We start from the raw sequence: 17,970 nt of genomic DNA, 5'->3' as shown, positions 1-17,970 counted from the left end.
CAAATCATTAGGTGGATATACCACTCTGCTCCTTAGCTTCAGATGTGAAAATCACCTGAGTAACAGGCCAGAGGAGAAGCAGTAAAACAGTCTCGTTGATTGACAGCAACTCTTACACTCAACTCCGCTGGGATCAGCAGGAGAGTATCTCTTACAGAGACTTCTTCAGATTTTCTGAGATATGTTGGTGACACGTAGGAGAATCTTCAGGTATCAATTCTTATGTTTCAGATTCTCATATTCAGTTATGAACTCCATATAGTTTTCCCTTACTTGGGGCAATTTTAGATTTAGCAAGAAAACTGCATGTTTACCACTGAACCAGTTTTAATCCCAATGAAAAATTAACATTCTATAACTAAATGTTCTGTTGTACGTTTGTAGAACTTGCATTCTCTTTTTAAACTGAATGATCCACAAAAGGACATAATGCTTACGTTACAATGAAACAAACAGGGACAGGAGAAACAAGTTACAAAAATGCACAAAGAAGTGTTACATAAGTACTTACCGTTTTACAATGGCAATTTCCAACCTTTAGTTTAAAAACATAAGAAGATCTGTTTGTGCTTAGCAGATTTGGCTTAATGGTCTTTAAAAAAAAAAAAACACAGTTGAGGGTGGTTCTGAACTGAACCTTTACAGGGCAAGTCATACTTTCTTCTCAGTGAAGCCTGACTGCACAAAACACCCCAGCATTGGTGGGTTAATGCCAGACTTTGTAGTCTTCATTTGACCAGTAGAAGAGGTCTTTTCCTCTGTGAGAAGTATTATATTTCCATTGTTTAATTGTCTGGGGGTATTTTCTGCCACAGGAAGGCAAGACATACAACATAAGTAGTCCCAACCCGTATTTCTGGCACACTGGTCTTGGGAACACAATCTGGTTTACTGTGAGAACAACTAAGAGGTTATCTGTTTACAGCACAATGAAGAAAGCATAGAAAGAATCTTTACTCAAGATTCAGTTAGCTAATCGGCACATTTATCTTTAGAGAAGACAATAATTAGCTAGCCACAGACCAACTTCTGGAAGAAACTTAAGGTCACAAGAACAAAAATTTAGCCCATACATAAAGAAGTATATTGATAACATTTAGTTGATCATCAGATTGATGGCATATTTTACTTTATTATTGCATTTTATGCTTACAATCATGTCTTCCAAGCCATGTTATCCTTAGGGCAAATGGGAAAACATTGAAAAATCTAGAAATGATAAAAAGGAGGCTAACTGAAGCTAGATACTCAGTTTTTAAAGAGCTACACTTATTTAAATGTAGAAGCCATTGCAATAATGAAACAAAGCTTTTATCCTCAATGTTCTTTCTATTCAGGAAAGAAGGATTTAATCATGGACACCATATCCTGGGTTCTGTCACCAGAATTCAGGACGAAACATAATTAGTCATCTACAGAGCAGACTTCTTTCTTGATTCAATTCTGAATGTTACATTTTTTTCTAATCTGAGTAACTTTTCAATAATCAGCAAGCTTTCCTATTGTCTTCACAAGTGAACCTAACCAATTCATCAGATTTCCTAGCCTCAGTCTCCCCTCATAGATGTGAAGGATTGTTCTTTTCAGATAACTGGCTGTCAGGTCTCTGGGTATGTACCAGTTTCTCTTGTAAAATGGATTTAACAACCGTATAAAATCCTAGTTTGATTCTGATATCTAATTTTCAGTTGTGAAATTAAATTACGTATATTGTATTAAAGCCCCCCAATATAACATACACAAAATACATCTACTTAGTTTTAACTGGGGGCCTTCCACATCCCCAACTCTCAGAACTAAACCCACTATGAAAAGTCATCTCCCCCTAAACTGTGATATCAGATATCACAAACTAAGCAGTGTCAGCCAGTCACTAACTTGGAAGGAAAACCTCCAGAGAAAACCATATTCAAGGTTTTCAGAAAAGTATCTAATGCTAAGTTCCAGAGGCAATGTTTAGACATCTAATTAAGTACTGTAATATTCAAAAGTACTGAGCACCCAGCAGTTTCTTTTCAAGTCAACGGGAGCTGCTGGGTTCTCAATACTTTTGAAAATCAGGCCACTAATGGCTTATCTACCCAAACAAACACTTAGCTTGCAGCAAGCTAGAGTGGAAAGTACCCTGCACTAGTCTGCTGTACATTAAATGTATCTGTGCATTCTGCTGCCACGCACTAAAACTTCCATGTAGCACTTTGATCTATCCCTCTTTGAAATGGGGTAGATCAAAGTGCATTATGGAACATTTAGTGTACAGCAGCAGGGTCCACACAGACATGTAGTATGCAGTAGACTAGTGAGAGGTACATTTACACTCCACGTGTCACAAACTAAGTGTTCATACAGATAAGTCCTTAAGTGATGTGGCAAATGCGCAACTGAGGCACTCCACCCTCTCCTAGCACTGAATTCAGTGTCACAGAATGACAGTGGAAAGCATTGTGCTGAAGTTTTATTGCTGTCCCTTCAGTTTTTCCCAATCATTCCATCTTTTTTCTAGCTCTCAAAATTGTTTTTCAATTAAAAACAAATATGAACCGCTCTGTTTTATTTTCACTCTATTATGAATGAAACCATGAAGAGTATTTTACTTTGAATCAGTCTCAAAATTTAACATATATTGACAGTAAATATTTGCTTCTGCCTTCCTCCTCCTACAGACACTAACCATGAAGACCACAAGCTTGCACAGAAGTCATTGCATACATAGCAGATTTCCTTTGCAGCAGTCTTATCACCCAATAGATTGCTTAGATGCCTAATTCACTCAAATTAGGAAGTTGTTTCATTTTAACCTTTCAGCTTATCGCTGATAACAGAAAGGGCTCTTGAAAAGTAAAAGTAAATTCTCCTAGCCATGCGCTAACAGATAAGGCTATGGGAATTTGTGGCTATGAAAGAGCCAAACGCACTCAGCACACAAATATCAGACCCACCCTAAAAAGAAAAGAGAAAAAGCAAGGACATCTGCTTATGGGGCTATCTTTCTTACCCCTCCAATTTTCTTCTACAGAAATTGATACAGTTCAACCTTTTTGTTATGGATAATAGATATTATATATGGAAAATTACATTAAAGTGTGAATAGAACTTCAGATTTCAAAGATGAAAACATTACAGAGGGCAAGCCATGAATGCAACCCTAGCCCTAGTACAGTGAGGCTGAAGACAAGGCAACTGATACACACATGCTGAGGGAGCCAGAAGGAAAACAGATTCAGAGCAGAGGGCCTTCACACTATCATAAAAGGAAAGTCAACAGGTTCCAATTACTGAAAAATTAATTAATTGCCCAGACATGTCCCTTCAGCACAACCCCAACTGCTTCCCCTGCACAGGCTCTGTTCGGCAGCAGAAGCAGACAGGGCTCTGAGCCCCAAGGCTACATTGAAGAGGGAGCTCTGTCCAGCAGGGGGATGAGCATTCTGAGGTACAGCCTTCCACTCCTTGCTCACAGAGTTCCCACAAGCCTCCCACTAGAGGAAGATAACTGCCAGTTGGTGGCTTTTGCAGGTATAGATTGTGGGGGAGCAAGGCAGGCAGGGAATATGTTCCCAGCAGCTGAGACTGCCCACTGAGACAACCCCAGGGGTGAAAATAAGTTAGAGGACTTACCAGTATGCCAGAGTTCTGAGCAGGGGGCGTGGCCTCAACCGGAAGAGGTGTGGCCTTAAATCCCTGGGCCCTTTAAATCTTGATTTAAAGGGCCAGGGCTCCAGCTGCGGTAGTGGCGGCTGGGAGCCCGGGGCTCTTTAAATCACCCCCGAGCTACCAGCGGCAGAGGTGGCTGGGAACCCCAGGGCTCGGGGGCGATTTAAAGGGCCAAGGGCTCCAGCTGTCGCTACTGCAGCAGAGCCCAGGCCCTTTAAATCACTGAGGACCGCTACCCCGGGGCTCTGGGCTCTGGCAGAGCTTTAAAGGGCCTGGGGCTCCACTGTGGTAGCAGCTGCAGGAGCCCCAGAGCCCTTTAAATCCCCGCCTGAGCCCTGCTGCCCGAGCCCTGGGGTAGTGGCGGCCAGGCTCCCTCGGGGATTTAAAGGGCCCTGGAGCTCCAGCTGCTGCTACTGCCCCGGCCCTTTAAACCCACTCCGGAGCCCCGCCGCCTCTACCCCAGGGCTTCAGCAGCAGGGCTCGGGGCGGTAGCAGCGGCTGGAGCTCTGGGGTCCTTTAAATCCCCAACATTGCCTCCCCCCACCCCTACCTTAGGGGTCAGGCAGCAGGGCGCAAGCGGGGATTTAAAGAGCCCCGGGGGGGGGGGGGGGGGGTAGCGGCGGCTGGAGCTCCTGAGCCCTTTAAATCCCCACCTGAGCCCTGCTGCCCGAGCCCTGGGGTAGCGGTGGCGGGGATTTAAAGGGCCGGGGCAGTAGCAGAGGCTGGCACTCCGGGACCCTTTAAATCCCCACCAGAGCCCCGCTGCTGCTGCCCCAGGGCTTTAAATTGCACTCTGGGAAAGCCGGTCCTGGTACGGTGCACTGGCTCTTACCGGTACGCCGTACTGGGGTGTACCGGCTTACTTTCACCTCTGGACAACCCACACAGACCCCTTCTGACCCCAGCCCTTCAATGTGTCTCTGTCTTTGGACACTCTGATAACCCTGTTGGGGAAAACATCCCAAAGTTTGGGAACCTCTGCTTTTGACAGCACATGAAAAATACAGTTCCAAACAAAACAATGAAACACCTACATGCCCTTCCCTGTCTCAATTTCCTCACCCCTCTGGAGCGGTTCTTTGGGCTTAGGTCAGAGTTCTCTGGGATGTCCAAGACCCTCCCATCTTCTCCTCCTGCATACCCTTCTTTTTGGCTTCTGGTCTCTTCTCCTTCTCTAAAATGGCTAGTGAGAATCCTCCTTTTAGAAAGTTGATGTCCCCTCTGTCATGTGGCCCCCGATCAACCTCATCAGCTGCTTAAAGTCCCACCTGCAGCAATTCCTTCATCCAACTAGAGCTCTGTTGATGGGCTGTGAATTAAATTCCATCCAGTTGCCTGTAGACAAGGCTTCATGTCATAATCATGACTCCATAGGCAGTGAGAGAGAAAAAGGATAACAGACATGTACTATCAGTATGCTAAGAATGGAAAGTAACACCTTATGAAACAGGGCTGGAGTGGGAGATGAAGAAAGCACTAAAATAAAAACTGAAATTGTGTTTCCAAATAAATGCTATGCTTTGAATCCTCAAGGACATGCATATTTTCTTGCTGTCATTACTATAATCATTTGAAACCGCATTTGGTCAGCAATTACCTTTATTATTTGTAGCTGAACCCCTTCATCTGTTTGAGGACCTTGAAAACAGCCACATATTGTCTCAATAATTCTATCGATTAATTTTTTGCCTGGAGCTGTACTGTCTGGAGCATTTCCAGTCAAGTGCCCATATGCTATAAGTTTCTGGAGGGAAAAAGAAAGGGAAATGCTAAATAAATGAATTTTAAAACCAACCTTGCAATTCAATATGTAGATTCACATTTATAACGCAAATGAAGTCAGGATAATTACAACAGTGCAGTGTATCCCAAATCACAGTAAATTTCAAACATTCGCAGAAAATCCTTCAAAAGCATTTATGTTCTTATCCAGCAACTGCAACAACACTCAGTATGAAGTTTATCAATTTAGCTTACCTAAAACATTACAATTTACAGTCTATAAACATTTACTCAAAATAAAAACTGTATCAACAATTTTAACTGGATTCTGAGACCGACTCAAAAATTCTACAGATATTCACATTACATTTTTACCTATTGCATCTGTACTATACAATGTTATAATACACCCAACAGAAAGCAAGTTTACAGAATGCCTTTCAAGGCTGGCAAACATAAAATTGGAACCACTAGGTGTGTTTTGGTTTGCAAGTATTCAATAGTCTTTGCATGCCTGCTTCAAACCTTGCGAAAAGGAAGAGTATTCTAAAATAACAGAATTCTGTTCTCTGGAGCATTCCAGCCATGACAATACTTGTAAGTCTCAATAACCTCCCTACTCATAACAGAGAGAACAGACAGGTAGCATAGTGAGACTGTATGCCAGGTATGTATGTGCCTATGAATACAAATATATGCACTGGGTTCATTGTTCTCAGGCCATCCAGGGGAAGACAGACAGAATTTTTGGTAGACATCTTAAGCTTTTTTTCAGAACAACATTACAGGACCAAGATGGAAAGATTAATCTTCTTTACATGGGAAACCCACGTCATGGGCTCAAACTAGAGTATTTGTGAACCTCAAATTTTGACTATTTTACTGCAATTATGAAGAATATAAAATAAGTTTCATAGTAATATACCTGTTCTGGTAGCAGATGTTTAGAGAGTTGTTTTCTATACATACACATTAATACAAAAGATTGAGGTTTGGGACAAATTACATTATATATAAATTAGTATACAATTAACTAGCTGTAGTTAATATAAAGTATATATATATATTATATATTTCTTCCTTTGTTCTTCAAAACTAGTGTACACTTGTCTGAAAAAAATCATACATTTTGGTTAGTATGTCCCATACAGTAGCTGAAAAAAAGACATTCTTCCTTAGTTACATTTACCCATCCCCTTCCCTCCAAACCAAACAAGATTTTCTTTCAGACAGTGAATAAAGCTCAGTTGTATACAGACCTGTAAACAATCTAGAGATGTACTAACAATCCTGGGGCACTTAGACTGGCATGCCAATTCGAATGGTAAGAAGTACTTGTCGGCTTCAATAAAGCTTGTCTTCGATTTCACTGGTGGAAGTGTGCTTGAACCAGGCTTTGCTTCTCCATGAGGGGGACTAAACAGAATAGTCTGATCATTACAATGTTACAAGTATCTACACTTAAGAAATCCTTCCATCACAATACTAGTTTTTCCCCTCATTTTTTTCACTTGTTCTTAACCTCAAGAAGGGAAATGATACATTGAAAACTGATTTTTATTAACTCAAACTATCAGAACAAAATGCAAGAGGATGGTAACTTGCAATAAGTAAAGACAAAATCTGTAAAAACAGATTCTCAGTATGAATATAAACTTTGGTTCTACCTGAAAGATCCCTTTACTTAGGTCAGACAGGTTCCATTGATTCCAACAGTGGATCTTCAGGTGCTCTTGCTGATTAGGAGACAGGCAAACTTGTTTTCTTTGAACACAGGTGTAACCTACACATCTCCTGGGTGTGGTGTTCAGCCCCCTCTAGTGGCACTGAGACCACTTAGAAATTAATGAGTCTGCTCTACACCCTTAGCTAAGGGCCATATGGATTTTAGCTCATGCAGTAGAGGCTCACACATTTAGCTCCAGAAGTCCCAGGTTCGATCCTGCCCGCTGACTACTGGGGTCTGTCACACAGGCACAGCCCCTCCCACTGAAAAGTCTGCACAACAGAACTTTCAGAGCTGTGAAATACTCCTTAGAATTATCTAGATAAGAACTTTGCTACTATAGAGTAAATCGTAACTCAGACAACATGGCTTATTGCAAAGCATGGAGACTAATGACTAGAACATCATGCTTTAAGATCCCTCATATCCTTTTGGCAATGTAAGCATTTGAAAGGTGAACCAAATCTGTGGACTTCCCTGACCTAACAAAATATGCAGATGAGAACAAAAATGATTCTATTCTCTTCCTCAGGCAGGTCCACAGACTAGAAGAGTAGGAGTACTTGTGGCACCTTAGAGACTAACAAATTTATTTGAGCATAAGCTTTCGTGAGCTACAGCTCACTTCATCAAATGCATTCAGTGGAAAATACAGTGGGGAGATTTATATACACAGAGAACATGAAACAATGGGTGTTACCATACACACTGTAACAAGAGTGATCAGGTAAGGTGAGCTATTACCAGTAGGAGAGCAGGGGCGAAAAAACCTTTTGTAGTGATAATCAAGGTGGGCCATTTCCAGCAGTTGACAAGAATGTCTGAGGAACAGTGGAGGGGGGAATAAACATGGGAAAATAGTTTTACTTTGTGTAATGACACATCCACTCCCAGTCTTTATTCTAGCCTAAGTTAATTGTATCCAGTTCAGCAGTCTCTCGTTGGAGTCTGTTTCTGTAGTTTTTTTTGTTGAAGAATTGCCACTTTTAGGTCTGTAATCAGGTGACCAAAGAGATTGAAGTTTTCTCCGACTGGTTTTTGAATGTTATAATTCTTGACGTCTCGGTACTGTGGAAGCACTCCGCCGAGTTACTGCACTTAATGCACTTAGAGCATTTTCAGTGGGGACACACACACTCGAATATATAAAACCGATTTCTAAAAAAACGACTTCTATAAATTCGACCTAATTCCGTAGTGTAGACATACCCTTAGGCTTGAATAAAGACTGGGAGTGGATGTGTCATTACACAAAGTAAAACTATTTTCCCATGTTTATTCCCCCCTCCACTGTTCCTCAGACGTTCTTGTCAACTGCTGGAAATGGCCCACCTTGATTATCACTACAAAAGGTTTTTTCACCCGTGCTCTCCTATTGGTAATAACTCACCTTACCTGATCACTCTTGTTACAGTGTGTATGGTAACACCCATTGTTTCATGTTCTCTGTGTATATAAATCTCCCCACTGTATTTTCCACTGAATGCATTTGATGAAGTGAGCTGTAGCTCACGAAAGCTTATGCTCAAATAAATTTGTTAGTCTCTAAGGTGCCACAAGTACTCCTTTTCTTTTTGCGGATACAGACTAACATGGCTACTACTCTGAAACCAGACTATAAGAGTGGGATTCTTGCAGTAGTATCCACTTGAACATCCTTTGAACTGATTACAATAATTATATACAATTTCTTATAAAAACTGCAATTTTTGAACTATTATTTCATGTAGCACCTTCTTTTGAAGATGTCCACTAATATTTATATCTAGTATTTAGTGAAAGTGGAACATTAAGACCAGCCAGTTCTGCTGCATCTCTCTTCATACAGAGTAAGGAGGATTTTCTAAATCTTTTGGTGTGTGCATATATCTGGGTTACATCTTCTCCTTAAGGTGACTTGGTGAGGGGCAAAAAGGAAGTGATCACAATTTCCCAAGTTCTGTGAAAGACTATTCATTTTTGTGGATGAAGGCTGAATTTGTCCTCAAAGCTATCTTAGCCTGGAGAAAAGTGCAGAACTACAAGGAAACAGATACCATTTCTTGAAATGGTTCAAATTAATATTTAGGAAGCACTTCCAAAACTAAATTAAGGTACCAGAGCAGGGAAGAACACATTTGTTGTGGTGTTGTTCAAGCAGCTGCTTTAAGGAATTCCTTAATATTCAGGTGAGAATATATTTTCTTTTTACTTTATGTTTCCAGGATAGAGAACAGAGCCAATACTTTGATATCTTATTTTAAAACCCACGAGGGGCTCCAGTTACACAGGTTACCTCTGAAGTCCGCTGACTAATTGGTGTAAGGAAAGATCAATACAATATGCTAATCTGTGGTACTTACTTTTAATGGGAGGCCTAATTCTGTACCTGAAAAATTGTAATAGCTTTCTTTCAGATTCATTACAAAATATAAAGGCACCCGTCTTGCTCCTATTAAAGTCATTGGCAAAACTTTCCTCTTCCAAAGTTTTGTGTGATACAAGGATTAAAAAAATCAGTTAAGAATTTTGACTTATCTATATGCTATACATAATGTCTAGATAAGATAATAAAGATAGTCTACTGTGCACTATGAAATTAAAATACCCACAGATATTTTCAGGTCACAATGTGCTCTAAACCACAGCTGTCTAATCCTGGAGTAACTCCACTGATTTCAAAAGTTAGGGCTTGCTTTTTTTTATTTATTTATTTATTTTTTTTTAGAAGTGCTGAGCACTCACATTCATGGAGACATATATATGCTCTGCCCTTCTAAAAATCACTTACTGTGGATTTATACAGATAAAATCAAGACCCGGGTCTGCTTCATGGAATTTGAATTGCCTGTAAAACTCCATATAATTAAAGACATAGTACAATACATTGAATTAGAGATAAACTCTTTTTCCCCCATATTGTTTGACAAGTAGAACTGCTTTCTAAGATGTGCAGCGATGCCCGCTTTGTGATGTAACCCAGTCACTTGTTGGAGGAGATTAAATAAACATATTTTGTAGAAAACATTCTTGCAATCTGTATTTATCTATATTCTGTAGCTGCACCTCTGAGTCATATCTCACTGCATTGACACAGTTAAAGGAAACACAAATACATCTAAACTTAAAAGAAAAAAATTCCCTGGAGAAGTCTCCACGGCCCTTAATACAAAATACTGTATTTGAATCTTCACCAGTTTAAGAAGTGAGCTGGATTAGCTGATATTGTTCTTGAACAAAGCATCGTTGACACCACCCCAAGTTTCCCTTAATTCTTAGTCTCCACCATTCAAAATAAAAACAAAAACAAAAAAAAGAGGGGGGGAAGAGCTAGATTCTATCTTTTTCAATTCAACGTTTGGATTTTTACAAAATCTGTAAGAGATGCAGTTTTCCCTGATATTGTTTTCTTAGAGGCTACCTCCTCAGAGATTCCTCCACATTCTGAGCTCATTTGAAATTCCCATGCAGGCCATTTCCTCTTAAGAGGAAGAGGTCAGATCTCCTTTGTCCACCTCTGGTAGGGCTCTGAGGGAGGTACACACTATTCCTGCTGTATGGTGTTAGCACACTCTGTGGATCTAGCCTAGGAGATCTCAAGGATTCACTATCGTGCCACTTTAAGGTCAGGTTCTGAAAAATTAGATAGATTGGGTAGCTTGGGGGGGGGGCGGGGGGGAAGAGGGGAGGGGAAGAAACAGTACAGGGAAACCCTGTTCAGTGGGAGTTCAATATGTAAGCCACATGGATGGAGTCTCAAAGAAATATTAAGGCCCTGCCCCAGCATAGCCTGATGAAAGAGGTCACTGCTGTTGCTTGATGCTTAGGAAGCCCCTTGAAAAGGAGCTGCATAACCATAATGCTCCACTTGTCTCCTAAGACAGAATCTTCAGGTAGGCTCAACTACTGCTGATGCTTGGAAAGAGCAGGCAGATCCCCTGCAAGGTGATGTTGTTTACACAGATGAACATCCGAGTCAGAAGGGTTTCACAGATCCAGGAGGAGACCTCTGCTGAGTTCACAGTTAGCTTCATGAGCAGATGAAGTTGTCTGAAGCAACAAGAAAGACTTGCTCCTGCTTGGGAGTCCACCATGAGGGTTGTGGTTACACACAAAAAACAGCTGAGGCAGACCTGGCAGCCAGTTTAAAAAGGGGCCTAGGAAACTTTTGTTACACACAATGTATCTTGTCCTGGCTTACGCCACTGATACTGGGTAGTATTTGGCACTCTTCCTCCATTAGTAGCAGGGTAGATAAAAACAATGAGTTTTTTTAAAACATTGTCTTTTATTTTGCTATTTAAATTTTTTTTTAAATAAACCTGTTTAAAATTAAATCTGAATGTAGGTCTTAGAACGTTTTCAATTAAACTTACTACAATCTCTTGTTTGTGATTAAATATTTAAATAAAAAATAAATATGCTGAATCCATGAGCCTCTACGAAAAGCTTTGTGTTAAAGGTTGCTTTTTTATATAAAGAAAGAATCAGGGGGAAACATCGAATTTTTGAGGTCAAACCTTATAAATATGGTACAATAGGTTATATGCTGTATTAAGGGCTCAATCCTGTGGGAGACCCATGGGCTGTGCTACTGGATGCACAGCACTGGCAAACTCATCACAGATGTTGGGACCCAGCCTCTGACTCCAGGAGACACCATTGTTTATCTCATCAGGATCATCCACTGAACCCACCTGGGTGTCTCATACTCCCTATTTTATAGCTTCTTCCTGCTTGAGTTCGGATTGGCTCCTTTCTAAAATTATGAATATTATGACTCCGCCAAGCATGGAAACTTGCTCTCTAGCTCATGGAAAAACACTGATCTACCAGCCCTTGCTTCTGGATGGTTCTGGGCACTTGAAGTAAATGGCCTTGCTGTCTTCTTGCATATGTCCAGAGAGAGATATAAACAGAAATCCATTAGTTTCTCAACTGCCTCCCTCTCTGTCTCTAAACAAATAAAATATTGCAGTGCAGTCTAACGTGGGTTAAACAAGCAAAAGTCTCAGATTGTTGTTTAATCTTTTGTTTTTCTGGGGATAGGAGTGCGGTGGGGAATTATGTAACAAGGGAGAAGGAGCAGAATGCGAAAACAGAGAGGAGCAACATTGGTGTCAAAGCAGGACACTGTGGGAAGAAGGGACAACATTTTTCAGAGTGCTTCCTCTAGTGTTGATTTCAACACCTGGAAACTGGAGAAAAAAATGTCATAGCTTCAGGTTGTAAAAAAGATGCTATTTGGGAATATTTCAAGAAATTCCTGCACCTCTGGGTAAAAAAGGAACTCCTGCCAAATGTAAACAGTGCAACAAAGATATAAGGCCTGGTCGTCAGAATGAAACATTATGAAAAATGCTCCTCAGGAGGCAATGACTTAAGATGATGATGTGGACACATCTGAACAATCTGCATCAACTGGTTAGTAAAGAATGCTGCAAAAATAAGTTATGGACTGTTTACCATGTCTTACTATGCTAGCAAATTATATAAAGCAGTCAACATCAGACTAAAGAGAAATACAGAAAATATGCTGAATATAGGAAACCTATTTCCATAACCTTGAACAAACTGCAGAAAAATTGCTGCAATACTGCTGATGCTATTGAAATTTATAAAGAACTTCCAGAGACACTGAAGAAAGAAATACCCAACTACAAAGTTAAATTGCAGGAAGTAAAGAAGTGGGTGGATCAAGCGCTTACTCCACCTCATTTTCTTGCCAATATTCTCAGCCCAAAGTGTGAGGGTTCATGCTTAATGGATGAAGAAGATGCTTCTGCTATGACTTGGGCATCTAATAATCACCTATCAGTCATGCCAACCATAATAAATTTCAGGGCTGGAGCTGAACCATTCAAGCGGTACGTTTGACAATGATGTTTTAAAGAGAGTCACACCATTGAAGTCACTAGCTAACTGGAACCAGATGTGTTGAAGTATTAAACCAGCTTTTCACAGCAGTAGCCTCTTAGAATATTTTCTTCATTTGGACTGATTCATTCAAGGTTGAGAAATCAATTGGGAGGTGAAAAGATAGGAAAACATCTCTCTCTCTTCCAGTCTATGAATAAAAACAAGGAGGAAGAGAATATCTACTATTTTTAAAAGTCTTTAGGACAGCCTAAGTAACTTAGAAGACTGGTGTCTCATTTTCAAGAGACTTAGATGACTAGGAACTTAAGCTCCAGTCACTTTCACTTAGGCATATTTGAAAATTTTCCCAGACTGACCTGAAATAGGAAGTTTAATTCACGGACTACAATTAATCCTTCTGTTCCTTTAATAAATCATGTGAAAGTGAACATGCTTTGATAAGAGAAGCTTATATATCCAAAACATTAAAGGTTTTGCTTAATAAAACTAAATTTTATTTACAGTTGTGTGTTTAATTAAATTCCAGTTAATTTCTTAATAAAGCAGCTTGACACAAATCATGAGCAAAAAGTTAATTATAATAATTATAATAAGCAATATAATTCACCATAATTTTCTAATAAACTAAAAATGTACAATTAAGAATCTGAAAATACTAATCTAATTGATTAAATAAATGTATAGCTATAGTATACCCTCCTAGATAGCAAAAAGATATACCAAATCTACCATAAAGTCTTTATTGAGCTGTAAATCAACATGGTTTTAATGGTTACACCAATCAATGAGAATTCACCTTTCTTTAGAAAATAACTGAAGTACAAATGGAAAAGTTGATTAAAATCGATAACTTTAAATTAGGCTTTCCACTCGGTGATTTAAATCATAGTTTACATTGTGGCTTTAAATCGATCCACCCTGACTAGTACCAATCTTAAATAAGAAGCATGACAGGCATTTCTTGCCCCTGATTTCCCTGAATGGATTGGGGTCTGCCCCAACAGCAGATCAAAGCCATACAACACCTCAAAGAAAAATTTTCAAAAGGTTAATCAGACTGTGGAGTTAATTATTAACTACCTAGATATCCAATGTGAGATAAGAAAAGGAGTTTAAAATTAATTTTGGAGAAAAATAGGAAGTTCCTCTGTCCTAATGCTCTGCAAAGGAAGATCTTCTACCTCCTCTGCAGCCAAAGACAACTGATAACTCTTTGGTAGGAGGGGTACATCCTACATCCATAGCTAACAAGTCTATATGCCTCCAAAGCAATAAAGGAAACTGAAGATCCACTATTAGAATCTTTAGACATGCCTGAAAAATATATAAACAAAATAAAAATCTATTTACAAAATATTTCATCATAGGTAAGGATTATATGTACACTACACACACAAACAAAACTACATACTTACAAAACAACTATGTTAAAAACATTAAGGCTGCAAAGCCTAACACTCAAAAACTATAAAATGTCAGAATTGAGGTTGCACATGCAACCTGGATGAGGCCCCTTTGTGCATATGCATTGTGATACAGTCTTTAATTACATGATCACATACTATTTTTCCACAGGATTCCTGCCTCATTCAGTGCACAAGATGGATGATGCTCACTATATAAAAAGCTATTTAATATTTTGTTCTATCCTCATTGTTCAATGTGTGGTTGCATATCTTATTTACTGCACACTATTCAAATATGCTATGAGAACAGAATTATTAATTTCCTCATGGACTTTTCTATGGTGCTCATCTGAGTGCTTCAGAAACATTAATTTATTTTTATAACATTTCTGTGAGGTGCAGGAGGGGACTCAGACAAAGAGAGTAAGAAGGTAAGGTAAGAAGTGTCTACACATTTTACAGAGTGGTAGCCGTGTTAGTCTGTATCAGCGAAAACAAGAAGGAGTCCTTGTGGCACCTTAGAGACTAATCAATTTATTTGGGCAGAAGCTTTTGTAGGCTAAGCTTATGCCCAAATAAATTGGTGAGTCTCTAAGGTGCCACAAGGGCTCCTCGTTGTTTCTACACATTTTAGATGCCCAATTTGAGGAGCCTAGGGTCTAATTTTTCAGAGTACAAAGCAAAATGCAATAATTCATATCTTCCAAAGCACAGTTGCCCTTGCCTTCAGTTGCAGCTATGAGTGAGTATTCAACATTGCTACAAATCAGACCCTGGGGTCTCAAGATGGACATTCAGAAAATGAGGAATGCACAATTACTGGCCTCTGAAAAGTTTGGTTTAAGTGACTTACCTAGGATCGCATGGGAACTCTGTGGCAGAGGACGGGATAGGATCCAAATCCCCTGGGTAGCATTCAACTGCTTTAACCATGAGAGCATTATCACTCTTCCCCTGCTTCATTCACAAAATACCATCCAGTTTCTGCAGCAAATGAGGCGGGAATCCTACAGACAATAGCCTCCTTCACTACTCAGCTCTGATTCATCCCTAGAACACAGCTCATCCTGTGCACTGAATGAGGCAGGAGTCCTATGTATCATGTAATTAAAGACTATCATAACAAATGCCCAATTTGCCAGGGTGTTCGCAGATTTGCTGACAGCAGAGCAACACAGACTCTAGAAGCTTGGATTCTATTCCAACTTCTGGAGGGAATGTTCTCTAATGGTCACAGATCTTTCTATACATTCTGCATGTATGTATACATTCTATACATTCAGCCTGTCCTAGATCCGTCTCCCTACCCCTGACTCCTCAACCCAGTGCCAGTCTCTTCCTTTAGCCTACCCAATCTCTACATCCCAATCTCCTTGCTCAGCCAGTACTAGTCTCCATCTCTGGGCTCCCCAGCTCAGTCTCCCTGGAGCTCCTTGCCCAGCCAATCCCAGTCTCTCCCTTCCTTGGTTGCTCATCTAATCTCAATATCTAACCCCAGGGTCCCATCCCAGTTAACAGCCAATCCAAGTCTACCTCCCACATGGTCCCTACCCCAGTCTATTCCTTCCTCCCCCCACAAGCCTTCAAATCTTTCTGCTCTCACTCTAAGTTATATAACAGCTGCAACAGACAGGAGTGGCAGTTGCAGGCAAGCTCCTGAGTATTATGCATCGCACAAGAGATGTTCAGCACCTTTCAGGATGAGTCACCATATGGATAATGTTATATGCTTAAATTCATAATAAATACTATACAAGTGTCTATATGACTACTCTTCCTATTTTCACAAGACAAATTATTTTTGCTCAATAAGAGGAAGAGAACTATTACATACCTTTGTTTTTCTGTTTCAGCTTTTATTTCCTCTGTAAAAGGAAACAGTGAATTAGAATTCTGATAATAAAAACATAGTTATGGAAATATTAATATGCACAGTCACTCTAATTCTATATTTGTTAACAGGTGGAAAGTCAAACTTCTATTTGGACTAACACCACGTTTGTGAACCAAATTTCAGTTTAAAACAGCAACCACTATCATGAGCAGTTCAAGTGTTTCTATAACTCGTTTCTTATCTAATTTGCAACTAATATATTATTAATGCAGTATCAAAACCAAGATGAGCCAAATCTCTATTTTCCAAGTAATTTATTATTTAAAGTAGTGCCCAGTTGCCCCAAACAAAATCAGGGCCACCTTGTGTTAGGCACGGTTTCAATACATAGCCTTTGTCCCAGACAGCTTACACAAAGATATAAAAGGGTGGTGGAGAAGATTGCAGTCAAAACAAGTATACATAAAATGGTTTTTAATCCTTTGAAGACAAACAACTCTAACATTAGGCTGTTTTATCAATCTATGCACTGTATCCTATCTTTGCAACTTTGCAAGTCTGATTTATGAATGAACAGGAAAACTACATTAATGACTTCTATCAGTTTTACCTATAAAAACTCTCTCACTTGTGCTCTTAAGAAACCGATTATACAGACAATTTTTCCTTTCTGAATATACAACTGGTTGCAAACAGCTGCTCACATTGAAGCAATGACCTGGAGCAAAAACATACTCCTGTAGCATTTCCACTTCAGACATGATATTAAAATAAATCATTTTTAAATTATTGCAACTTAGAAATAATGGAAGAAATAATATGAGACTTTAATCCTTTCCCCATCCTTCATATAATCAGGTCAATGATATATAAAAAATGCTTAATTTTGCCCAGTATTTTAAATGTCTAGACTCTAGACATTGTGACAAAATATTAAACAATTGTGTAGTTAATTTTAAGAAATTATTATTATTTATTATTATAAATTATTATATAATTATTATAAATTATTTTATATATATATAAAAATCTTCAGATACCAGATTACTCACGATTCACAATAAAGTAAACTGTAACATCTTTCATAGGAAACATATGGTGTTTACCAGGCATTAAGGAATCTGATTTCCACAGAATTTGCTCTGGTTACAGTAGGGAAAGACATGGACAGTTGAATAATAAAATTATATAGGATCAATACATGAAATCTTATTAATATTCATCACAGAAAAAGAAAATGATACTGATGTATCATTAGAGCAAAGTTTCCTGTTCTAATCGTAAGCATCGATCAAACATGCATAGAGTATTTGGGGGGGGGAGACACCCTTCATTCACTCATCACATTTTTCTTCAGTTAGAAATGATAGAAAAATAAGACTGCATTACAATTTACCTTTGAACATGATCATTAACCAGAAATTATGTCGTACTTTAGCCTCACATGCACTGAATTATTTGAATTAAGCAGCCACCCCCTTTCTCCATAAATGAGATTTATTATTCAGAAGTTGCATTTCTCAATTGTGCACACACAAAAGTTGCTATCTTTATAGTTGAACAGTTCTGAGTATGTAACAAATTGTATGAACTTCTAGTTTTTTCCTTTTTAATTTCAAAATGGAAATTCTGATTTGCCACAAGACAGAGCTAGAGGTTTGGTATTTGCAGATTCTTACTGATTAGGAAGTTAACATTTCTCATTAAACTCACTTATAGCAAAGCTATTTCATATCTCAGTGTTCCCTCTCTAGTTTAAACAAATATTA

The 17,970-nt window shown here is 39.1% G+C and overlaps 1 protein-coding gene across 3 annotated transcripts in view; it reads right to left on the bottom strand.

Moving 5' to 3' along the window:
- ARFGEF1 (ARF guanine nucleotide exchange factor 1) overlaps positions 1-17,970 on the bottom strand; it is a 186,475-nt gene that overhangs the window by 97,119 nt on the left and 71,386 nt on the right. For 2 of the 3 annotated variants that reach the window (XR_012666954.1, XM_048840867.2), the window contains exons 2-4: positions 16,202-16,232; positions 6,636-6,792; positions 5,252-5,398 (exon numbers count right to left, since the gene is read on the bottom strand). The exons of the other annotated variant lie outside the window; for it this stretch is intronic. Coding sequence is in view for 1 of the 2 variants with exons in the window: in XM_048840867.2 (XP_048696824.1) it covers positions 5,252-5,398; positions 6,636-6,792; positions 16,202-16,232 (335 nt within the window). In the remaining variant the exon portion in view is untranslated. The remainder of the gene's footprint in view (positions 1-5,251; positions 5,399-6,635; positions 6,793-16,201; positions 16,233-17,970) is intronic. 3 annotated transcript variants of the gene reach the window in all.

The sequence above is a fragment of the Caretta caretta genome, chromosome 2 (genome assembly GCF_965140235.1).
Source record: "Caretta caretta isolate rCarCar2 chromosome 2, rCarCar1.hap1, whole genome shotgun sequence".
Classification (NCBI taxonomy): Eukaryota; Metazoa; Chordata; order Testudines; family Cheloniidae; genus Caretta; species Caretta caretta.
The sequence above is the reverse complement of the archived record's forward strand: the minus strand, read 5'-3'. Positions and strand labels throughout refer to the sequence as shown.